This window comes from Elgaria multicarinata, chromosome 8 (assembly GCF_023053635.1).
Source record: "Elgaria multicarinata webbii isolate HBS135686 ecotype San Diego chromosome 8, rElgMul1.1.pri, whole genome shotgun sequence".
Lineage (NCBI taxonomy): Eukaryota > Metazoa > Chordata > Lepidosauria > Squamata > Anguidae > Elgaria > Elgaria multicarinata.
The window spans coordinates 59,632,601-59,658,054 of NC_086178.1; the positions used below are offsets into that span (position 1 = coordinate 59,632,601).

The window sequence follows — 25,454 nt, forward strand, 5'->3', positions numbered from 1 at the left end:
ATTAAATGCTTAGTTCGTTGAAGGGGAGGAAAAATAACACAATTGTCAATGAAGGCGGCCACAGGAGGGAATATGTTGGTTTCTCCTAGCTCTGTTCGGATCACAAGCGTCTTTATGCGTCTGCCTGTCAGAGGCTTCATTTGGCAGCCGCCCCCCTCTTCTTGCTGTGTTTCAGGTGGTCTCTGCAGTGCCGGCAGTCCCCAAACTTCTTGACTTGTAAATTGAGAACTTGATCAGGAAACTGCCAAGAGAAAATAAACAAGGACAGCCCAGCCAGTTTCACAGAGGCTATTTTTGTTAAGACATTTTGAAGCCTTATTATATAGTGAAAGTGAAGGGGACGCATCAATGTGCTCTGTCAGCAAAGGCAAGCACGATAGAGCAGGCTCAAGATAATAGCACCTATCAACCTATTTATTTTTAAAATCAGTTTTTTTCCCATGTCCTTGTGGGAATTGAACTTACTTATTTCATATGGGCCCAGCACACTTTTTCTTTCATTAAAGGTGTTTACGGAACTTGAGTATGGTGAAGTGTACCTTCAAACTCTGGCCAACAAATGACCTTGTGACCCACTTAGGGCAAGAAGACACCAGTCCAGTCAACTTGATACTGGAGATATACACATTTAGGGCTTAGGCCCTGCTGTGCAATATGAGACAAGAGCACAACGAACAACCTTGCTGGAGTGTTCTCTCCTTAGAGGTGAGATGCTTTCTATAAAAGTCACAACTGTTTCCCCCGCTCTTCTTATTCCATTGCTGTTTCAATAATACCTCTCCGTTTTGGGCAAAACCAGCTCTCCTGCCAGATATTCAGAAATCTTTACTTATGTCAAAATCCAAATATAAAAAGACTAGAAAAAAATCAGAAACATGGGAAATATCATTGGTTTGAGATGCACAAACTCCGCAGAATTACGATACAGCTCCTACTGGACAATATTACTTTGGGTTGCAGGTAGGTAGTTGTATGTTTGAATGTTCTTTTCCCCCACCCCCACAGAAAAACAAACAAACCAAAACTCCTCACTGTACAAAGAACACAGACTTGGTCTAACCCCCTCTCCGTTAAATAAGATTTTAAAAGAATTATTAATGTGTTTATTTATTTATTACATTTCTATACCACCCAATAGCTGAAGCTCTCTGGGCGGTTCACAAGCCCCCCACTTTTCTCTCACCCAGCCCATATACATACATCTGCACTAACCCTATAGTTATACAACAGGCAGAGTACAAGACCATGCCCCATAGTAATGTGGTGTAGTGACTAAGGTGTAGTGGTGTAGAGCCAGTGTGGTGTAGTGGCTAAGGTGTTGGACTGGGAATCGTGAGATCCAGGTTCTAGTCCCCACACGGCCATGAAAACCCATTGGGTGACTTTGAGCCAGTCACAGACTCTCAACCTAACCTACCTCACAGGATTGTTGTTGTGATGATAACATGGAGAGGAGGAGGATTATGTATGCCACTTTGGGTTCCTTGGAGGAAAAAAGGCAGGATAGAAATGTAATAAATAAATAAAATAAATAAATAAAGGTCTCTGCATAATTAAGGTAATGTTTCAAAAAGCACTGAGCTTAGTAAGATAAAGTGAATCAAGATTTCAGCTAACGGAATAAAACCTCAAGCCTTTTCAAACATTTTGAGCGGGGTGTGTGTGGGGGAATCATTTCTGAAAAAAGTAACATTATTTGAATGTGTCTTCCATAACAAGGTCTTACTGGCGTAGGACCTGGTGTCACAAGTGATGCAGTAGTCTAGTGTTGGAAATGCAGAAAAAAGGTACTGCTCATGGCCTTTTGAGTTCTGACCTTCAGTGGTCTGAACTATCTGACCACATATTGCATTTGCTTGCCTCCCTGATTTTGCAATCTGTTGCTTGGATCTCTGGGCCCCACTTGTATCTGCCTCCAAATTTAACCTAGCTGTGCTTCTAAACTTCACTATTTGGCTTTAGTCCAGCTTAACTAGAAATTCTGAACTACTACTGACTGGTAATGGATATGAACCTTGACTTCCCATCTCTCAGTCCATATTAATTTGCTTTTGGTCTGGCTATACCTAACAGCAAATTTACTACCTCCAGCCAATCTTTTTTTCTATACTGCATAGCTTGGTCAGCCTTCTAAGCCGTATGCATTTGCTTCTCTCTCTTTGGGCCATGACATAAAACATATTCCATTTAAATCCAGCTAAAAGCTTTAGCAGTACATAAAGAAACTTCTTTAAGGAACTTAGTTGCCCAGTCCAGCTGTTGTTCAAGTTTGCTTCAACAGCACCACACTGTGGCTAGATACATACTAGCATATAATGTTTTGCCATACTTCCCGAGATACTTTAGAAGCACAGGACATATAAATCAGATCAACAGATTAGAATTTCTTAGCTAGGAGACATAAGATCTATTTTATGGATATTATATTAATGATGCCATGAGACAATGCATCTCATTCCATGAACTTCCATTGTTTAAAGAACATTTCAAGAGAAGATAACAGAAAACCTGCCTACATTGCTAAAATGTAAAGGGACATGTTGTTCTAGCATCCGAGTAACAAGGGTGAGAAGATGGGACAGAGTTTAAAGCAGAAAGAAAGTTTTCTCTGGCTAGGATTCTTCGGTGAACCAAGTAGGGATGTTGGAGAAATCTACAACGGATTCAAATGAGTTTGTATTTCTATGAATCTGACCTGCGGATTGAAGAGTGGACCGGCTTTTTCTAAGCCATACAGAGTTGCAGGCCAATTTTTTAGCTGAGTACATTTGCAAACTAACGAAATTCTTGCACAAAAAATCCAATTCCATCAAAGAGCAGATAATGGAATGAAAGATGCCTGACAATCTGTGTATCACAGATGGAACAGATTTAACAAAATCCATACATCCTTATAACAATACTTGATGCTAGAAAAAGAGGAACATTCCCCCAAATCCCACAAAAAATTAAACTCTGCCTAATAAACCTGAGGTACCAAACTATAAGATTCTCACTGTTTCAAAAGCAAATACTCAAAGGCAGAAATATTTTAAAGGCATTGAGTGTTTACCCAGGTCACAGGTCTACCATATAACACAAGGACAGCAGATCTGGCTTTGTTCGCTTCACACATGTGCAAATAAGTCCACGTGGCAGCTGGAATGACACATAGGGACTTCCTGTGCCAAAACTATAAAACGTTGGAGCAAACAAGAGGCTCTTGACAGACAGTATCACTTGGAACAAGGCTCTTATCTGCTGGATGCCTGTCATAAGGATGCATGTGCTAAACAAGGCCATTTATAGATCACGAGGCATTCCGTCAGAGTTAAGGAACATTGGGTGGAGAAGGCAGCGAGACAAGGCCCAGAGTTTGTTTTAACAAAGTATCATTATTTATTAAAGTAGAGGTCATATTGGGACTTAGGCGTATTTTGCTCCTGAACACCACACACACACACACACACACACACACACACACACACACTCTCTCTCTCTCTCTCTCAAATATATACACACAACTTTCCTTGTGGTAGTTCCAGAAGTGGTGCTCAGCTGGAAGTGGGAGTACCCACTAGAATTTTCTCCCCTCCTATTTTGTGGAAACAGGATTCAAACACTGCCTGCTGTCCCTTTTTAGTTTCTTGATTCTAAATGTGTTTTCACTAATTTGAATGTTGTTTAGGAAGCTCTTCCAAGGACCATTGCTTAGGAAATATTCTCCTTCCCTTCTAACACTATCTGAATAGGATGATGGCCTATTTCTGGTGGCAAACCTTTTACGTTTTAGAGAGTGGTTGACCTCTTGCTGGGGTGGAATCGGCAGTCACTGCAGCTAGGACTGTTCTTGTTGTGAGAGCTTCTAGTTGGGGTGCTTCACCCACTACCTAACATGGATACAGAACCTCAGGCCCAGGGGCCAAATCCAGCCCTTTGGAGACCCCAGATTGCTGCAACCTGAACCAATAGTTCAACATACCCTTCTAAGGTCCAACCTACTGATGTGCTAGAACTGAAGCCTTTGGAGAAGTATGTTGACTATTTAAAATGTGGAAAAAACTGCACAAAAGCTGTGAAATCACAAAACTATTGGTGATTTGGGGGAAGTGGGTAGGGCCAGGAAAAGAGGCATGTCATGTCACACTGGAAGCATGGGAGGGATGTGTACATTCTTATAGGAGACAAGAGTACAATCCGTTTAGAGCAGAATGCTGTATTTCAAAATATTCCCCAATTGGGGCAACATGAATGGACATACAAACTATTTATGGAGCACATGAAAGGCACCATTAACAAATATGCTGGGCTTGAGATATGCCACAGCACATCTCTTTAGAGGTGGGAACAATGTGATCTTTAATCCAGTGTGATTTCTAAAGCTTGCAAATTACCAATGAAATTACCAATGTACATGGCTGTCTACAGAACCTAAACCACATCTTGCACAATTCAACAATCAGAGGCTTCAAAATTTAGGTGCAAACATCTAAGGAAGTCGGCTTCAGTGCATTCACGCTGCCTGTCACTTTAGGCAGCCCCTGCCCATTGAATGACGATGCTGAATGCAAAGTTTGTTGTTTTGTCTCCACTCCAACCACAAGAGGGCATTCATAACATGATAGCTTTTCCTATTTAAAAATGTCCCTGTGTTTACTACCTGGAACATCAGAAACAGATGGGAGTGCTTCAAAAATAATTACATGTTCTGAAACCTGGGGTAAAACAAAAATAAATACAAACATCATCATGCTGCATCTTTTAAATTAGAAAAGACAAAATAGGAACACAGCTGATTCTTCAATGTTGGAATTATTCTTATTGCCGACTGCATAAAGCTTAGTTCAAGAAGTCCATGGTATCTCTTGTTTTAAAAGACAACGTAGTATCCATCCATGGTAGTGACAACATCACTGTTTGTCTCCAACCAGTCCAGGAGGCAACAGACCACAGCTTCAGTAACATAAGGGCTATAACTCTGCTGAATACAACTGAGAATGTGACGGCGATGGCAGCCCTTTTCAGCATCTAGAGAAATGAAGGAAACATGGAATGTTAAATGGATGATCTCTGTCAGTATGTATTTTTAAAAAACAGAATGTGATCTATTAAATTCTGTAGGTGAATACCACAGAGCATAGAGGAATGTATGCAGACTTTTCATACTTAGAAATTACCTTGCAAGCCACAACAGATTGGTTCATATATTCAGCCATTGTCAAAAAAATATGTACTGCCAGTACTTCCTGTGACCAAACCTTTGCATTGCTCCTCACATTCTTCAAGAAGAGTATTCCGTTGCATACCCCTGCTTAGTGTAGATCTGGCCCTGGAGGGGCTCCAGTTTTTTGTTCTAGAGTCTAGTTTACCAGTTAGCAGCTTATGGGGACACATATGAAGTTCATTGCTCTTAATAGTCCCAGCTATATAAATATTGCAATATATGTTTATGTAATGGGGGAAGCATATTTTTGTCTCTCTCCAGCCATACCTCCTAACAGGCCAGGCTATTCCTTTCAAGAGCCGTTTCTACCCATTTGCATTAGCTGGATTCATCCTTTGGCTACTAGAAGGAATGAATCCTTCACAGGCATAAGGCTGAGTCAATTTTCTTGCCATATAATGGGGAAATTATTTCCTTGGAATTCTACTTTCTCCTCTAAGGGGAAAAGAAAACAACATGTGTACACAGCACCACTGATAAAACCATTAAGAAGTTAAGAACCATTAAGAACACCTGGAATACTCTTAGCTAGAAAAAATAAGGGGATCTCTAGTCTATAAAAGCCAAACAAGCCAAACCAACCTAGCTTCCTTCATAGGATAAATGGTGCGATTATTTTTATTTTATTTTATGTGGCATTTTTTCAGCCAGGTTTTTGACACATGGCACTCTCATAAGTTAGGTTGCAGAGAAATAACATTTTCTAAAATGGAAAACAATGCATGGCCACCACCAGGGTGCATCAATCTTTTGTTTTGATTCCCCGCCCCCTTTGAAGAGGGAAGACTTCTTCTTTCACATAAAGCTTTCACCATCCTAGTGTAGCAGGCTTCTTTTACACGCTAATCTGCCACTGTTCTCAATTCCTGAGGCTAACCAATCAGAGGCCTTCATGGATGAGCTGGACAGTGTTTACATTAGAGACCACAGCCAAACACACACCAGACAACTCTTAAGTGGATCCCTTGTGACTGTGCTCCTCCCTTCTCCACAGAGGGGCTGCCTGTGTTCCTTAGAAATGCAACTTTGTTCAATGTGATATGCAGAGATACAAATGGGTATGAGGCGGCGGCCCAAAGAGATCAAGGCCAATTAATAGGGCCGCAAAGAAGCACATGACCCTAGATTTCGCCAGCAGGTATGAACCTGCCCCCATGGGCAAGTGCAAAACTTTAGAAAGTAGCCTCAAGTACTTTGAGACAGATAGTTCGGGTGTTGGCTCAGCACAGACACTTCCATTGCTACATTTTGTTCTGCAGATTCCCCACCTGAAGGCATTTCCTCAAAACTGGAGGATAATTTCCAAACGTCAGAGTGAACCAAAAGCAATCATTTCATTGCAAAAAAATCAAGAAGAAATGGTATTAAACATTACAGAAAGAGAGGTTACAGATGTACTCACCCTTTCCTTCTGGAGTAATAGTAGCCTATTCCACCTCCCCATGGTAGTTACTTTGCTTTGGTATATGACTAATACATTTCCTGTTTAAATTCAATTATTCCTTATCTGCCTGTGGTTGGCTTTGGGATCAGGGCACATCCCATACTTACATTTTGGCCTCTTGCAATCAGCTCCAAGGATTTCAAGTGTCACTCTGTGCAATTCTCTATCCTGTTCAGTCACCTAGAGGGCGAAATCAGAGCAACATAGATTATAGTATATGAAACATGAGAGCCAGGCCTACGATTACAGACCACTGCATCCCACCCTCCCTGCCCCAAATAACACTATATTGAACACTCCAAGATATGGTCTTCAGCATGCAGAGATTCCAAGCTAACAAGAGTCTAATCTAAATCCATCCCCCGTTTTGAAGGGCTAAGGTGGTGGAACAGACTATTGTTCTGCTCCAAGGTTTCCATTTATTCTTTCCTTCCTTTTACACTCCTCAAGTTATATATGGCATGGGTAAAGACCGCAGCCTTGCAAGCATTCCATGTGCACCTGTCCATGTTGAAGTGCACACAAACACCCATGTGTGCTAACTCACTCCCATGTAGCATTAACATTCTAGCAGCATGCTCCTCATGATAAGTGTATTTAAATGCGAGGGGATGCATGAAATGCTACACAGGTAAGGGCTTTACATCTTTATACAGCGTGTACCAACCATACAACATGGATAACCCAGGCTTTAGATACGCACGTAATACAGATCCTTGGGATTCTTTGATTTCTGGAAAACAACACCCTTTTCTTGCAACACCTTTATTGCTTCCATGAAGGCCCTCTTAATCAGTTTGGAGCAGGGAGCAGCTTTGGAATCCATCTGAGTGGAGAAAAACAGACAAAGGAGGCATATTTGCATAAAGAGGCATGAGGAGCATGCAAGTCAGATGCATTTTTAGGTTGTTTATTTGGGTCTGTGCAGAGAATCAAAGCATTCAGAAGCACTCCTCCCCTTCAAATAGCAGCAAAGGTTTCGCCCCCTGGAGATTAAAAAGGTTGGAACAAGGCTTACTTCAGCAGTTGGAAGAATTAGCTGCCAAAGTAATTTACCCCATGAGACACTGATCCATTTTTAATATGAGAAGGAAAATGAACTAAGGGGGCTACAAGAGGAGAGAGAAGTGCATGCTAATGATTCTCTTTGGTCTAGTGCATCAATCCTGTCTGAAGGCAGACTTAATGAAGAACACTCTCTGTGTGAGCTGACACGAGACTCAGCTTGGATAGCTCCTGAAACGGAATTGCTAATGACGAACTTCTCAAGACTGACAGAAAAAGCACCAGAAATGGATGTTCACTTGGAAGTACAAGAGAGGAGCTTCTTGGGAATCCTGACACCTATGTTTTATTAATCTTATTCTTTGCCATACAGACAGCTCTACATTCTTGTGTTTATGCCTCAGCCCACAGATTCACCATTTGGATAATAACAGGCCATGTTCTCCTACCTTGGGTTAATCCATTAGTATGTTTGTTATGGAGGATCCTGCTTCAATTATGGGAGTGTCTCTATAATCTAATACAGGCCCACCGAAATATATTTTTCACACACCTAAATTGGGGCTGTTCACACAACAAGCTAACCTATACTCAGTGGTTGAGTGTGGGTTGTTGTTAAACCATGGGTTATTTGTTGAATTGGGGGTTAGTGTGTTGTCTGAACCCAGGATATTTTCCTCAGGATGGCTTATTAGCCATGCAGTATGGCTTGTTAACCACCCTGAACAACCCAACAACAAACCATGGGTTCTCAAGGTGGCTGTTTCAAGAAAAATACACCACACTGCATAGTTAACAAGCTACCCTACAGAAAAGGTCCTGGGTTCAAATAGCATGCTATCCCACAGTTCAACAAACAACCCAAGGTTCAACCACTGAGCATGGGTTAGTGTATTGTGCAAACCCAGTCAATGACCAGGTTCGGACAATCACAGTGGGGGAAGAAACCATTGTGGTTCCTGCCCCTACCCAACTGCCATGTGCATCATCTCCCACAATGCAGTGAGCGTTGGTGTGTCGTGCAAACTCAGCACAGGGTGCAGCAGCAGTCTCTTTGTAGTCACCCCGAAACCATAATGTGCAATAGAGGTTGCAGGGTGTATACGAAGTGACTGCTACCGCTGCATCTGGCACTGCATTCATACAACATGCCAACCTCTGCTGCACTGCAGGAGATTATGCGGTCATGCATGGGGGCAGGGGAAGGAAGCACAATGGTTCCTTCCCCCTCTGTGATTGTCCAACATGTTAATGTATCATTTTTGCATCCCATCTGTTTATTTAAATTGTTATCACTTCCTCCGAATTCAGAAAAGCAGACATCCTACCCCCATATTTTATCCTCACACTCACCCTGCAAGGTAGGTTAGGTTGAGAAAGAATGATTAACTCAAGGTCATCCTGTGAGCTTCATGGCTGAGGGCAGATTTAAACCTTTGTCTCCATGAACTAAATCCCATACACTTGTCTACTAGCTATTGACTCTCAATGCAGCCACAGAAGACAGGTATTTGGCCAGGAGAAAGGGAGGGAAAGAAGCAGCAGGAAGCAATTAGACTAAGAACACATTGAGGATGGAGTAGGAAATTCAAATGTGCCATACAGAAAGGAAAGGGAAAACAAAGAAAATGTACCTATGACCACAGAGTAACCAGATGTATTGGTTTTCCTTCTGCTTAAAAAATGCAGCCCTATTGTGTTCTGCATGAAATCTGAGATGCTCTGTACTAACCTAAGGAGTGCTCGATTACATTATTTGCTTGGAAAGACCAAGATTTTACAGTGTATCTCGCCTTTAAGTTTTTCTAGCTGAGAGGGTATAGTCATGCTGTAGCTCAACACAAATGCCTCCTGTGTGTGTGCGCGCACACACACACACACACACACACACGTATGTGCATATAAAAGGCATTACATATGCTCCCTTTCCATTTTTTCTGCCTTTCCCTTGCTTGGTCCAGGATCTCTGGAGACCTATCCATCTTTAGTGCTGCACTGCAGACCTGACTGGTCAGATGTGCATTGCTAATCTTCAAAATTAATTCAGATGAACACAGAATATCCTGGGCAATTGGGCTGGAAAGGATCATCCAGTCCGTCCCCTACCTGCAGACTAACTCTTCAAATATTTCCAGGGAATAGGATTCTGCAGCTTTCCTAAGCAACTTGATACGCCCAGCTGCTCTCATAATAAGGAAGTTTTCCTTAACATCTGTTCCAAAGACTGCCTTCCTGTAATTTAAAGTCACTTCCTCATCTGTGGCAATAGAGAATACTTGGTCTTTTAACTATATGACAATTGTTATCAAACCAAACCTCCCCTTCAATTGTCTTTTCTTGAGGCTAAAATGACCTAGTTCAGCCAATATTTTCCTTTTTAAAACATTCTATCCTCTTTTTAGTGAACAACTAGATTTTCCTGTAGTTTTCTATTCCTTCCTTAAAAAGTGACAAATCTAAAAATAGTCACAGAATCTCAGCTACATAGAGAAATCTATGCCAGCAAAAAACAAAAGACAAACACTCTCCCCACTGTCTGAAAAAAGTTGATCCAATGCAGTTTTACTATGCATAATGCAGTGCAATACATTATTACTTAGAGAGTTTTTGGTCAATCACTTGGATACATGTTGAAAAATTGAGATATTTTGCAAAAAAACCCACCAAACCATTGGTCTAATTGTTTGGTAGTTTTGAAATTGGATACCGCTGGAATATATGGGAAGCTGCCAGGAGTTGTGAAGTGTCTCTTCCTGTCCCCAACCCCATAAATCTGATTTCGTGCGGGTTAGATGGTGCTAGCATGCAAGACAGCATGCTGTCTCCCAGTTGTTACTATATAAGGAAAGTAGACATGCAAAAAGAAGAGATAATTCATCTACACTACAGTGTGTTCCAGTCTTCTGGATTTGAAACTCAACAGGAGTCCAGCTTAGTCTATTTCAGGTATAGGGAGCTTATCTCAGGAGCGACAAAGAGGCAGAAAGAGCAGGTAGGCTATTAGCAATGAATTTGATTCTGACGATGCAAGAGATCAAGGAGAGGACAGAAGTTCTGCCCTTTTAATTTTTTTAATGTATTATTACATTTATATCCTGCCTTTCTTCCTTCAATGAACCCAAGGTGGCTTTCATGCCCCTCCTCCGCCCCATTTTATTCTCACAAGAATCCTGAGAGGTAGGCTAGGATGAGAGTTAGTGACTATCCCAAAGTCACCCAGTGAGTGTCATGGGTTTAGATTCTGGCTGTTGGGTGGAAGCTCTATTCCATTTCCTTAAATTAGGCCTAGGTCTGCCAGAGACCATGGAAGGCCCTTCCTATCACATTCTGAACTTAGCCCGTCCCTTTCTGTGTTAGCAGGAAACAGCTAGTCAAAGAACTATTTCTCCACATGGCTTGGATGCTTGAGACAAGCACAGTTCCATCTTGTAAGCTCTCTCTCTCTCTCTTTTTCATATGTCTCAATTTCCTGAAAGGCATAGATAACCACTTTTGTTTTTATCATATGCTGTGTTCAATTTCCTGAGATGAGAGGCGGTGAAACTCTACAAAATTCTGTTTTGTAATTCCATTCTACTGAGGATCAAATTGATAGTTGCAGAAAATCCTCTAGCTATGTCATCTATGTGGGCCCAGATTCTCCAACTATCAAATAGGATTCTGCTCCTCCCTTTTCTCCATGAGTCCACATGAATTTAAACTTTAAATCCAAACAATGAAGCAAGAGGTAAGCAAAAAGACCACAGAGCAGCACGTGCCTGTGAGGGATTAGCTTTAAGCCAAATGATATGCTCTGCAATTTCTTTCGGTTTATCATCACATGCATTAGTACAGTAAGACAAGGAATAACTCCAATTGATAACATCTGACACCAGTCCTTGTCTTGGTATTGGGGGATCTCAAAAGGAACCGAAGGTCATCAAAACGCATTAATACATGAGGAGCAAACACCCATTCAATAATATGACATAACACAACAGATTTCAAGGTCTTTTGCATTTTATTTTTCAAACTTGATGCTCTTTGAACTTTTTTTGAATGCTAAAAGCAATCACTTGAGTGCTGTGGTGTTGACAATGGACAGCAAGGAAGTGCACAGCCAAAGGCCTTTAAAACAAAAAAGGTGAAAAACAAAATTTCCCAAAACAGTATGGATTTGGAGGGGTTGGGGGGCGATGAAGGTGGAGGAACTATTTTGCTCACCACTAATATCACTGAAAATTAGCAGTGAGGTGCCAATCACACACTTCACATGACAGATGCAATGGATGCACATTTTCCCAAGGCTCAAAAATCTAAAACCAACCAGTACTGTAGAAATACAATAACCTGCAATAAAAGTGCAGGGTATCTGAACAACGCAGAAATGGAGAAACAGCTATATTCCTCAAAGACAGGAGTAGACAACCATTTTGAGTCTACAGGCATATTGTACATTTTGAAGTGTGTTTGTGCGCACCACCAAAAATTAATAAATAAATAAATAATAATAATAATAATAATAATAATAACCAATTTAAGTTCAAAAAGGGAGACATTACAGACTCAGTATAAACTCAGAAATATACTGAAAGAAGATCAGAGATGAAATCAAGCAGGGGAAAGGAGAGCAAAGCAAAGTGAGGAGAGTTCTCACTGCCTAAACTTTTATATACTTGCTCTGGTCATAGATGGGTGGTGAGACAACCATCTTCCAATCAAAAGTGAGGTGCCTCCAGCCCCCAACTGTCTCACGCTTTATGCCCATGTATCCCCAGCCATACTTGTTAACAAGTTAATTTTAACTTCTCCCAAAATTCTCCGAAATTCCAATTGAGCGAGTTATCTTGATTGACATGTTCCTCCAGGTACATCTTCTTTAAACTCAACGGCATCTGCAGCATCTGTGCCTCCTCCCGGCCACTGATGCCATGGTTATGACTTCCAAACCAATCGGCATCACGCAAAAATGCTCCTTGTACCCCTTACCTTAACAGGTGCACGGCATGAGCTCATTAGCACAGTCTTTCCCTCAGAATCAGCGTCTGAGCATGCATAGAAGCTGGTCTTATCTACTTATTAGTAGCTGCCAAGGCTTAAGTCAAAACATAGCACCCTGTGACTCTGGAATGTAGCCATACTGTATAAAGCTGTTTCTTTCAGAGCCAACTTTTAATTAAGCATCACAGCCTTCAGTTCAGGGGATGGTAAATGCCATCACATTAGTTGTTATAAGGTCACAAATTTAGGGTCTTCTTCCACATGGGTCAAGGGTGCTCTTAAATAGAAATCTGGGATCTTTCAGGAGATTATTTTGTAGGTTTCCCCACATCCCTGAATCACACAATGCAACCGTCTCAAGACCACAGCAGTTATTTGTCATTTCAGGCAGTTTGAGATAGCTTGACGTAGCCCCTTCAATCTCCTGTTGGCAATATCATTTAACCCTTTCAGTGTCTGATTAACAAAAGGGGGTCCCAAGAATAAGTATGTGATCTTCAAGGTCAACATTTTTAACTACAAAAAATAAAATAAAAATAAAATGATGAGCTGATCGAGAGCCAGCTTTATGGAGTGTGAAATTACTTAAGGCCATGAGCGGATGAGGTCTTCTCAGCTGTCTTCCAAAGGAAATGTGATTCTGGCTGGTGCACTTGGATGAAAGAAATGTTTGAAAGAGAAAGGGAAGGCTATTCACAATTTTACCAATGACCAGCTGAGGCATATTACTTGCTAGAGTCATGCAGTAAGCGTATAAATGAGCAGCGATTTTAGCCCAGGACCCCTAAGCTCGTCCAATACATTATCAGAGAGAGTACTCTAACTCCATTATGATTACTCAATATACTGACTGGGCTGGGGAAGTAAAGGGGATGTGCTGTGGCTGTAGCAACACTATTCCCTTGTGTGACCATAGAAACGGATGTGTTTGGTCCTTAACCCACTGAGCTGAATAGCTTGGGAAAGCCTTCATCTTTTACCGGAATCGCTTATTGTGGCAGCTGGTTTGAGAAACAGATTCCTTCTCTGCTGTTTTATGTTATTGTATTATATTCTTGTGCCACTGAACAGCAGGGGTCTTGTTAAAATCCAACCCTATTTGCTGTATTAAAATTCAATGACAAGCATTTCTTTTATGAAAACAAATGGTTGCCAGATCACAGAACCCAGTGTGAATGGGAGGCAGTTTTGCTGTTACTTTAATTCAGTGAACTGTGGTAGGATATTTAAATCATTTTCAAGGGATTTAAATATCCTACCACAGTGCTGGGAATTTAAAACATAACTTTGTCAAGAAATACTTTTGTAAGCCGCCGTGAGAGCCTTTTTTGCCTGAATGGCGGTATAAAAATGCTTCAATAAATAAAACAAATAAATAAACCTTAACCAAATACGTAGTTGGACCCAAAAGGGACCTGCCCCAATGTTCTGTCCCTATTTATTTATTTATTACATTTCTATACCGCCCAATAGCCGGAGCTCTCTGGGCGGTTCACGAAAATTAAATTTGTATAAATAAATAAATTTTATTTATTATTTATTTAAAACATTTCTATCCCGCCCTATATCACTAGGATCTAGTGTACAGATAAAATCATACAATGTAAAACAATAAATATACACAGCTAAAAACAAATTAAACCATTAATCAAGTTAAAACCAGTATATAATTTAAAAGCAGTAAAACAATTAAAACAGTTAAAACAATGTGCAAGCCTGGTGAATTTAACCATTAAAGGCTTTGTTAAAAAGCCACGTTTTTACTTGGCGCCATAAATCTTTGCATTTTGTTGTTTCTAAAGAGACACAGATCTCTATACTTTTGTTCAATCTGAACTGTAATATTACAGCAAGGATTTTAAAATAATTCTGTATGTTCAAGTCCAGATTGTCAACTGATGTGGATATGCATGACTTCACATGCATTGAAGTTGTGCAAATTTGCACCAGGAGGTTATACGGCTCATGACTTTATTCTTCACATGCTATGGATCTTTTGTAAACAAATTTCTATTTAACCAGAAATCTCAAACAAGCACTCACTTTATGTACAACTCTGATTCCAATTAGAGTTTAAAGCAGAGAGCCTCCTAAAACTCCACTCCATAGTTTTACTCTGAACCAGACTGAAATGTCCAACGCGAAGAGTGTATAATACAGAGCAGATGTCAGCATATTCTATAATTTCCTACAGACGGTCCCATCTTTTTAATATGCTGGGCCTCAAGTTATTTTGCCCTTGATTAAGTTCAGAACCACCCTGTCCTGTTGCTCAACTAATACATAGTCTTTAAGAAGCGCCCCACACCCCAGTAGAATACTCTAACATAGTTCTCACAGCAATGGGTAAAAGAGATTAAAAGCCACTATGCATTGTTTAGTATGCTTTATTCTTTAAACAAGCTTTTTCACTTCAGTATTTACTGCATATACTTAAATCCATGTGTAAAATCTAGCACTTCATCCAGTTGCTGAGAATCAAAGTTTCCACTACATTTAAAAAACAAACAAAACATTTCTAGTACTCATGACTGGGGACAAAAAACTGAGAGTATCTGGGCAATGATTCTGAGATTCTAGGTGGGCATACCATTAATTGGTGCAGGATTTGATTTCCCAAACTAGTAATGATTGCACAGCCTAGTATTTCATTCACAGTTATTGCTAAGTATTCTTAATTGACCTGTGATGCCCCCAAAGTGAGGATAACTGTTTACAAAGTCACCTTTACTCACCTGCGCAGCAGTGGTACTTGGTCCATCCTGCATGACATGAGATAACAAATCGTCCACTGTTTCCAACTCTTGCTGATAGAAGCTCTGAATCTTTTTCCCCAACAGAAAGCCCCTTATTTTTCTGCTCAGTATAGTGATGGAGCCCAATGAGTCTGCTGCACCTTGGCTTCTATCAGCAGAGAAAAGATCAAATTAAAAATGGGGAGAGAAGATATTGAAAGCTGATCAAAAGACAAACCTATCTAAAAGAAGGCACTTAACTAAACTATTAGAAGATTTTCAATTTAGCTGAACACCCAGACACTATAAAACCAAGTCTACAATGGCATTAACCCATGTGCTGGGTTTATAAACCCTTTCCCTCAGAAATGTCACTGACTTGTATGATTCACACAAAGCTTTGGGATCTAGGTGGCATGCATGCATGCATACCCACTGCAAATGCCTAGAATGGTGTTGGCAGCTGGTCCTCTTGTGCTACATCCTCCCCAGTTGCCGACTACCACAGTAAGGCAAAACTAGGCTCACTGCATTGTCCACAGATACTTCATTTACACCCCACTTTTCTACCCAAAATGGCTCTCAAAGTGTCTAACAATAATAATAAAAAGATACCACCTCTCTCTGTTTAATTGCAATTGACAGATTAAAGTTTGCAATTGATAATGATGAAGCTCCGGATAGTCTCTCTAAATCTTCACTGTGGAGCCTTTGTGTCCCTGCAACGGAGTAGTTGTGGTGATTGCAGCCCAAATACATGGGATGGGGGGGGGGAATGCTTGTTTCTTTGTCCAGTGCAGTTGTGGTCTTGGGACTATATGTGGAAAGCCAAAGCTACACACACACCTCTGTGCATTGCTGCAAGTATCCCAAGTGCTGTGGAACAGAAGCCAACTTTTGATGCAGTTCTGTTTCTGGTGTTTTGAGCTCTTGCAACATGAAACTTTACACTAACAATTCCTATCAGTGTATGTAATGGGTGGAAAACAACCTAATTTTGACCCCTTGCGTGCTCTGCAGCCACTATAGACACCATCTATCCCGTCTTAATATACTTCTTTTTTTTTATTACAATTGTGGAGCAACAGGGGTGGCGGGGACTGCAGCATGGGATAGCAATCTATATGTTGCCCACTGCTGGTGTATATGTACCATATTTTGTAGAAACCCCAAATAGACCTCCTTAATAGTCAAGGGTACTTAATATGGCTTCTTGATCGCTAGAGCATTCAAGATGATCATACCATGTGATTGCTGACTGCATCCCGCTGGGTACTCCCAATGGATAGCTCTATCTACTTGAGACACATCGCCTGCATCTTTTTTCTATTATATTCCTATCCCTGCCTCTGATCTCATCTCCCATTCATGGCTTCTCCATCATAGCGCCTCTGGTTTACAGTTTCCAACCCGGATTCTACACTGCCCTGGCTTATGTCCTGCTCTTAACGTAAAACAGCTCTCCCCAATATGATGGCCTCCAGATGGGTTAGACTACAATTCCCAGCATTCCCTACCATCTGGTGGATGCCAGGTTGGGGAAGACTGATATAAAACCGACCGTTTCAAATCATCTGTATCTCCTATGCTTAGTTCACACTGACCTCTGTGCCTCTTCTGGGAACTGGAATGGCTTGTCATAAATATCTCTGTACAGATTGGGAAGTTTTAGCATCCTTGAAATCTGAACTTCAAACAAAGGATCATCAATTTTATCTGAAAAGATACAAGCAAAGCACAAAAATGTACAAACGTAAACTTGAGCTGCTAATTGTAACATTGTATTTGTTGTTCTATTTGATGTATAGAGTAAAAACCAGATTATTCATAACTCCAGAATATCAGAGTCTACTCTGTGTCCTACTTGAAACTTAGCAGGGCAGTACATGGATAAGGAGGGGGCACACAGTTTGCATTTGAATCTCTGGAACTGGGTTTGAAATATAGCTTCTAGAAAGCTGGGAGCTCTATTTCATTGCCCAATTAACTGTGAAGACTGTTGCCATAAAAAGCAACAATACAACCTGGATACTGTACATCAGTGGTTCCCAAAGTGGGCGGTATTGCCCCCTTGGGGGCAGTGGGATTGCATGGGGGGGGCGTTAAGAGGCAAGGGGGCAGCAGGGGGGCGCTTGAGGAGGTCTTTTCCGAGAAGCGCCTCTCCAGAAGGTCTTAAAACCCAGGGACATTTTTATGGGAGAAGGTAGTTTGGTCCCAAGCCATATAGGGGAAGAATCCACACATGTATTAATACCGTTTAAGAAGAGTCCTTTTAACGGTGAGTTGAAATGTTTCAAAAGCACCAAAACGCTAATGAAGAGACATGCCCTGCTTGGTGTGCCCTGCCACGCCGGCTGCAAAACAGAGGCGTTCGCTCTCTTTTCCCTCCCTCGCTTGGCAAGCCTATGGCCGGTGCGTCAGATTTTGAATAAATATTCAATTCATTGTTACTGTTTTGAATTTTATTGTTATTATCTTCCTTAGTGGGTCGTTGAAATATTCTGAATAATGATTTTTATAGTGTAGAGTAGGGGGCACTGGGCATGAGTTTGTGGAACCAAGGGGGTGGTTACCTGAAAAAGTTTGGGAACCACTGCTGTACATGGTCACCCACAGCAGCACTCATAGGGGCATGGATCAGAGACTCAAAGTGGCCCAGTTGTGGGGTGGGGGGAGGACTTGGCGCAACTTACATGAATTACAGGCTTACAATTATGGGAGCTTTAAAGGTCAGGATAAAAATGCATACTGCTGGAAGAGTAACTGCTCACAGTACATGGAGGCCTTGATTTCTCGCTGCTGTCTGTAGATTCGAATGCAACCACGGACTCTGACGAGATCACCAATTTCCAGCCTTGTTTTTTGGCGAACTGCTACTTGCAGCTTCCTTATCTGTTCAATTAGATCCAACTCACTTGAGGTAGTCGAATGAGATTCAAAATCTGTGGAGGAATAAATCAATCTCACAGAGTGCTGCCTTATTAACAATACCTGTCTTATAAAGGTAACCTTTAAGTAGCACTGTTAATGAAAGAACACACAACAGGGGGGTATAAAAGGAGATATTGACTATGGCTGTGACTTGACAAATTTTAAGCAGAAATCAGCCATCATGCGAAAGTTGCTTCCTGAACCATTAAACTCCGCATGCTTTAGACTCCACGCCTATATTTTTGAAATGTAATCAAGTTCCTTGTTCTGCCTTTCAGAATAATATAGTCCTTTCTATGATGAATGTACTTTTTCACATAACTATTTGCAAAATTTCTTAAAAGTACAACTCCTTGAAATCCAGAGTGCGTACTTAGTCTGCTGTGATAACATATTCCAAAACATGAGTCTTTCTACCGCATGATTGCGTGTCATAAGAATATCTAAATATTTAATCAGCAGTTGCCAGCATATTCAAACCCATTTTGTTAACTTCAGCTGACTGATGAATGCAGGGCATCTCTGTTTCAGAAGCGTTCCTGAATGGCAAAACACATCTCCTCCTCCACGCTGGACTGATGTTCATGTACTATCCAACACTGTTACTGTCCCTGTCCATTTTATGCATCTGATGAATAGACCTTTGCTCATGGTGGCTCAAATTACAATATATGCAATAGTTTTTGAGTGCCACTCTATTTGCATTACTCTTCTTTATTCTGTTTAGTGCTACTCTACGGCAATTCAAACTTTTAACAAACAAAAAGAATCCAAAAGAAAAACCTCCAGCAAACCTCACTCTAAATAAAAGGAGCCTTGATATTATTAGAAGCAAAACAAAAGCTGCCTCCTGATGCCTGCCAAGCTACAAACGCACTCTGACAGAACTTCATGCTTATTAGTTCACCATTTAAAATTCAATTTTTGATTCTGGGCATCATGAACTTTAATTGTAGCCATCTGGAAAAACTGCCTGTCTGAAGTAACTCTTACAGCAAGCAGTCTACTATATTCTGCATCTCTTTTTTGGACTTTAATTCCTCATTAGGTTTTAGAGCTGAGCCAATGTGATTTATGTCTATTGCCAAAATGACAATGTGTATTATCATTTTTTCCTGGCATAACAAAACAGAGCATTGAGTTCCAGGTTTCTAATATATTTAACAATCTGATCCCAACTGCATACTAATGTAGGTTTTCCCAGCTACTTTCAGTGCATCAATAGGCAATAAACTGCAACATTTTCTTAACCACTGTCGTTATTTTCTGCAGACTGAAACTAGCTGGGGAAGCAGTGGACAGCAGTAAGAACTGGGGCAGCAAGAAATGGCCCAAGAATAGAAATAGAAACAGCAGAACAGCTGATCCACAAGACAAAGAGTCTGTGTGATCATGTGCTTTTTATAGTCCCCTGTGACCTCTTGAAAGTGAAGAGGAACAAAATCTGGCCATGCCATAGGTATTTGCAGGTAACAAGAGAAAGTCATCACCAATGAAGCATGAAAAATATGCTTCTTCTTTCACCACTTGGCCTAAAAGTGTACCCAAGTCCATTTATTTTTACAGTTTATGAATATACATTAACTTCTACACATAAACAAGAACTCATCACTTGGGAATATATTTACATTTTAAAGTCTGGGTCATAAAATGCGTAAGAGAAAATAAGAACAGAGCAAAAACCAAACAAACAAAAACACCAAAACATGCAAATGGAAAGATATGCAAATGAAAAGATGCCACGGCCTGCTACATTCAAGAGAACCTAATAGGTCTCAAATCATTTGGCTAGGATTCGAAGCGAGCTGTTTGCAATGCAACCAAACCAAGCAAAGCACCACCCATTTTCAGAGTCTTCCTTCACCAACGTGGAGGAGATACATTCAGAGCTACAACAAGGAGGCTCTTTATAATGAGTCCAGATCTGAAAGCTTGAACTTAAACATCAGCCAGGGAAGTATTAAGCTGAGTGAAGGCATCTCAGAGCCGTTCCTTTATTGGTCATCACAGTAAGCTTAGAATAATATCACAAAGCAAACAGGAAAATGGTATAAGCATATGAAAACAACCCTGATTATGGAATATACTATATACATTGGAATGTTACCTGACAAAGATTTCTTTTCTGCCAAAGTATTTTTCCAGCAGGTACAACTTATAACACCTGTGCCGTCATCCACTAGAAGACAATAGCAGTGACTTAAGTCAATTTGTTTCCAGAACTACAGAGAACAAATCTCTCACTGGACCACGCCACTAACATTTTTTCTCACCAATAGCATTTTTCTTTGTACTCAAGAGACAAACCATTTCTCAAAGTTCTGCCAGCTCTCTCCCACCCTTTTTTCTGTTCCAACACTTCCTACTGCAGCAAATTAACAAATTGGAAGTGGCAAACCTACTGAACACATCCAAGTCGAGAACATGCAACACAGATCATCCTTTCATTTTTTTCCTCTTATAGCCCTTGTCTGGTGGTGATGGAAGCATCTTCACAATAGAGAAGTAAGGAAGATGATCAAAGACGGACAGCCTGTTCACATGTCACAACAGCCCATGGTGGGTTAATTTACCCCAGTCCATGGTGGGTTAATTTACTGGGTAACTGTGGGTGCCATTTTTGCATTTTTCCAACTTGCCGTGGTTTGTCAGGTCATGTGAACCTAGGTGGCAGAGGCTGTTCGAAGGTTAGACAACCCTCAAATAATCCTAAAACAAGCCGAGGGTTGGACAACCATTAAACAACCCTAAAACAATCCCTGTCGCTTGAGTTTGCATGACAAGCCACAGCAAGCCAGTCACCTGTGAGCACCATGCCAAAATGGTGCCTGTGGCGCCTGGCATGCTGTGATAGCCACCATGGATAAAATGAACCACAGTGGGTTGCTGTATCATGGGAGCCAGGTCAAAGACTCTGGGGTTAAGCTGGGTTATGGGAGTAGGGAGAGATGAATATGACTTTTTATATTGTGGACATTTGCAAGACTCTTTCCCCATTCCAATATAAAATTATTCAACTTGTTATTAATGCCAGTCGTCTGATAGCTTGAATATATTTCAATTTACTTTAACAGATTTTTATTTTTAGCAGTGCCCTTCACCCCCATGCCTTCTGTTCTATTATCTGCAGAAACAGTCACTACACAGAGATCCTTCTTGTGAAATATATAAAACTTATCATATCTCCCAAAATAGATGCAAGAGAGGCAAGAATTGTTTTTGTTTGATAGCTAAATTGTATGAGGGGCAGGACAACATCTAGTATTAACTGCAGTTTGAGTAGAGATCACAAAAGAAAGATGAATGATGACAGAAAAGGCCTTACGTGTTCCCTGATATTTTAGTTCCCACTTGAGCCAGATGTTCACAACAAGCTGGACATCCACAAATTTTTATTAAAGCAATTGTGTCACATTTAGACATTCTTGTCATTTTCCTGTGACTTTAAATCAGTTACTGACCCCTTTCAGCAACAGGATACTTGGCCAGATGGACCAAACTTTGTAGCAAGTTTGTGCTTATAACAGTTGTGGATTGTGCACTGTTAAAGGCTTGCAAGAAGAACCCTCCTTTGAAAAACATGAATATAAATAAACATTAAGATTTTTTTTAAAAAAAATCCAGTTTCCAGTAGACAAGCAATAGAGCCATTCATGTTCCCTCCCTGCTGCAATTTCTCTCCAAGCAGAGGAGAGCATTATCGCTCAACAGGCTTGGGCACTCGATCCAGCTGATGCAACACTGGCTGACTAGCTTCCTAGCTAGCAGAGCCTCACTTTTAAACTGAGAGAAGGAAGTGGAAATTACAACTTATTTTGGCCAACTCAGCCTGACGTAGTGGCGGAGGAAAGGACCGGGAGGGGCAGCTTGGCAAGAACCCTGAGAGCTAGGAACGGTTTGGGAACATGGGGAAAGATTGACGAACACAAGGGGAAGCAGAGAGAGCAGTCCTAAGGAGAGCTCAGCCTGGTGGAAGCAAAGCCTTTCCCTTCAGATCAAAGAACCACTGTCCAACGCAGAGTGGTATGAGCATTTCTGCTCAGGAATGGAGATTCAGGCACCCAGATCCCCGCTCTCTGCCTTGGAACAGACAAAAGATCTGCAATCCTGGGGCAAAGGGAGTAAAGTGTGCAGCCAAGCAAGTGCTGTCACCCAGCATTTCATTTAAAGCACATCAGCTGCACCTTATTTGCCCTAAGACAATGCTACGATCCCAAAGTCCGCGGCTGGTGTGCCCCCCCCCCTCCCAAAGCGGTTGCTGTTCGGTGCGAGCTCCCAGCTCAGCAAACATCCAACCCACTGTCACGGGCGTGTCCAGTAGTTTCAGACGTGTGCAGGAGTGAGTGGCTGCCATTTTCAGCACAAGTTTTGATTGACTATTGGCATGTTTTGGTGCTGACCATGTGCATTTTTTTAACACAACCATATCGATGCGCAGGAGCACATCTTCGACACAGTACCTATCCCCGCCCTGCGTTTCTGTGTATTTGCAATGGTGTGCAGCTCGGAGGAGTTCTAAAAAAAAAAAAAAATTCCTTGCCCCGTACCCATCTGTCCAGTCCTGCCCACTTCTCCCGATACACCTTCAGAAGCACCATCACAGGGCGCACATCCTCCCGCAACAGCTCTCCTTTACTCACAGGAAACTTCTCTCACGTGTTCCCTGTGAGGGATGATCACAGAAGCAGGAAACCTCACAATTATCCCTCCTCTGTTGTGAAACTGCAGTAGGTGTAGGTTAGGCACTAGTTGTCTATCCTTGTCCATTGTGTTTCAGAAGGTAAAGCTTCTCTCTAATGTTCTTCTGAAAATCAAGCTTGATATGTGATTGCATGTATGTGCAAATGAGTCTTCAGAGCACGTGACCAAATGATTCAAGTGGCCTTTTAAAAAGCTAACTGACTCCTCAATAAATCATTTTAAAGATATAGATTCTTAGAGAAGTTAAAATTGGGGCTCTGATTCTCTACTCAGTTCTTTTCTACTGAGATAATTGGCTGGAATAGAACTGGGGGGGGGAAACAGAATGGAAGCAGCATTGATAAGTTTACACCTGTGTGCTGTACACAGAGGATGCTTTTCTATGTCTCATTTTCATCAGAGTACCTTCCATAATTTGGCCCTCTATTGATATTATCAAAACATCTGGGGGGCAGAACGTTGAGGAAGGCTGGTCTACATGTATAAAGGGATTGCAATAGAACCAACATAATATCAGTCCCCGGTTATCAATTTTGATAATATTCCCAGAGATAATCCCACATCAATCTATATATTATAAGACATCAAGGCTATAATAGATCCACTTACATGAGAGTATGCTCCACTTAACTGAGTAGACATATAAAGAATCACACTTTTAACTGTTTACATATGCCTATAGGTAATTTGCAAATATGTGTTAGCATTAGTTTGCAGACTGCATTGAGCATAAATACATGCTATTCATTGCTAAGAAAAAGCATCAAGAGCTTTTCCTTTCCTTCCCCACTCCCTCCCCACCCCCAATGCACCATTTGTCCAATGTGGAAAGAAAAAAAAGCTAGCAGTTATCAGAACTTCTTACCTCCATAAGTATAAAAGGCATCTCGTTCTTTCATTAGGACCACCGTTCCAACAATATCCACCTGCCTTATTGGATGTCGATTATAAAAGAATATACCTAAAAGAGGTGGGAAAAGTACATGTTTCTAAATATGTTTCTTTAATATCCTGTATTTCACAATCCTCCTTATACCACCAAAGTGCTTGCTCCTCAATTCAAAAACCATCCACAGTACTTTTTTTTTTCTAACTTTATCAAAAAGTGTCACCATTGACCTCAGCTATTGATCAAAGGATTAATCATGCCAGCAGGCTAAGTGGCACTATGGTCAGATGGGCTGGCATTTATTTGTTGCAATTTAGAGGTTTAGGATTACAGTGGGAATGTACTCAGCTTGACTATTCTTGTCTTCAGTCTCCTCCAAATAACTGACACTTATTAAATTTGTTTAACTCCCATTCCAATTACCTTTTTGATTGGGACCATTTGCTGTATGTAAATATCTAACTCTTTCATACTAATACCCGATGAGAAAGTTATTAAAGTGTATATTTCTTAAACTTAAGTTGCTATTCTACGTAAGTACCCTTGCTAGGGAGAACGCCCCATTGAAACAGTGGGACTATCTTCTGAACAAGCATGCCCTGGATTATGCTACACGACTCCTGGCCTTAATTTATTCAAGTGGCATAAGTCCCATTCACTTCATGTTGCCGTTTTCTGATAGAGCACTGGCCACCTCGTTTGAGACTTGACTAGCAAACCCAATTATACCTACACAATTGTGTTGCAGCAGCTCTATGGAACGAGTCCTGCCTAGGAGCTTTTACAGGTTCAAAGTGGACACTGAAATTATTTGTTAAAAATTGATGAAATCACAAATATTTAAATAAAAACTAATAGGCCTCTGAATTCCATGTGGTAATATCCAAGTCCTCCAACTACGAAAGCAACTATAGTCTGCCTGACTGCATTGCACACATGAAGCATTTAATGCAAATGTATTTAAGCTCATTTTTCTGGTTTGTTGAAGGAGTCTCTTGCCTTTGGCTTCAATTTTACCAAGGAACAGGGTGCAGGTTTACAGTGTGACAAGTAGACAGCTGTGTCCCCCTTTCATCTGGTTTGTATCTCAGGATCCAAACATATAAAGTTACTTTACATTCTCCCCGATGGTGGATGTCTCCCACATGGCAAGTTATTTGTGTGCAGCAGCTCATAATATGGATTGATGTGGCAGCTGTTTCTATGTGGCAGCTGTTCCATATTCACCAGCCCTCCCACTTGCCATTCCAGAACAGAGCTGAGGCCCTATTTGAATGGTGGAGGCTTCACCCTAGTTGCTGGCAGTAGGATACTTTGCCCTTAGTAATACAGCCTTACATACACTTTACTTCAACCAGAGGTCTGCTTCCAGCACTCATTTCTAAGGCAGCTTGGCCAGAGGAAAACCAGCCTGTCTGGAAATTGCATACAGTTTCTGAGCATTAGTTTTGCCTAATCTGATCCAGGCTCGTAATTGTTCCTTCATGCTCTGAGGAGCAAGGGCCCAAGGTTCTCTTGAGCAATCAAAAGGTCAGTCCTAGGCTTCCATGGAAAAGATATAAGTTA

General features: G+C 41.1%; 1 protein-coding gene across 3 annotated transcripts in view; it reads right to left on the bottom strand.

The window, feature by feature from the left end:
- Window positions 1-4,179: 4,179 nt before the first annotated feature.
- The window catches only part of STN1 (STN1 subunit of CST complex), a 53,921-nt gene continuing 32,646 nt past the window's right edge, over window positions 4,180-25,454 (bottom strand). Inside the window, exons 3-10 of one of the 3 annotated variants that reach the window (XM_063131562.1) lie at window positions 23,865-23,960; window positions 20,406-20,477; window positions 18,139-18,309; window positions 16,972-17,083; window positions 15,368-15,536; window positions 7,351-7,473; window positions 6,755-6,827; window positions 4,180-5,007 (exon numbers count right to left, since the gene is read on the bottom strand). In XM_063131562.1, the coding sequence (XP_062987632.1) occupies window positions 4,850-5,007; window positions 6,755-6,827; window positions 7,351-7,473; window positions 15,368-15,536; window positions 16,972-17,083; window positions 18,139-18,309; window positions 20,406-20,477; window positions 23,865-23,960 (974 nt within the window). In that variant the 3' untranslated portion in view covers window positions 4,180-4,849. The remainder of the gene's footprint in view (window positions 5,008-6,754; window positions 6,828-7,350; window positions 7,474-15,367; window positions 15,537-16,971; window positions 17,084-18,138; window positions 18,310-20,405; window positions 20,478-23,864; window positions 23,961-25,454) is intronic. The other 2 variants (XM_063131563.1, XM_063131564.1) reach the window with 2 other exon arrangements.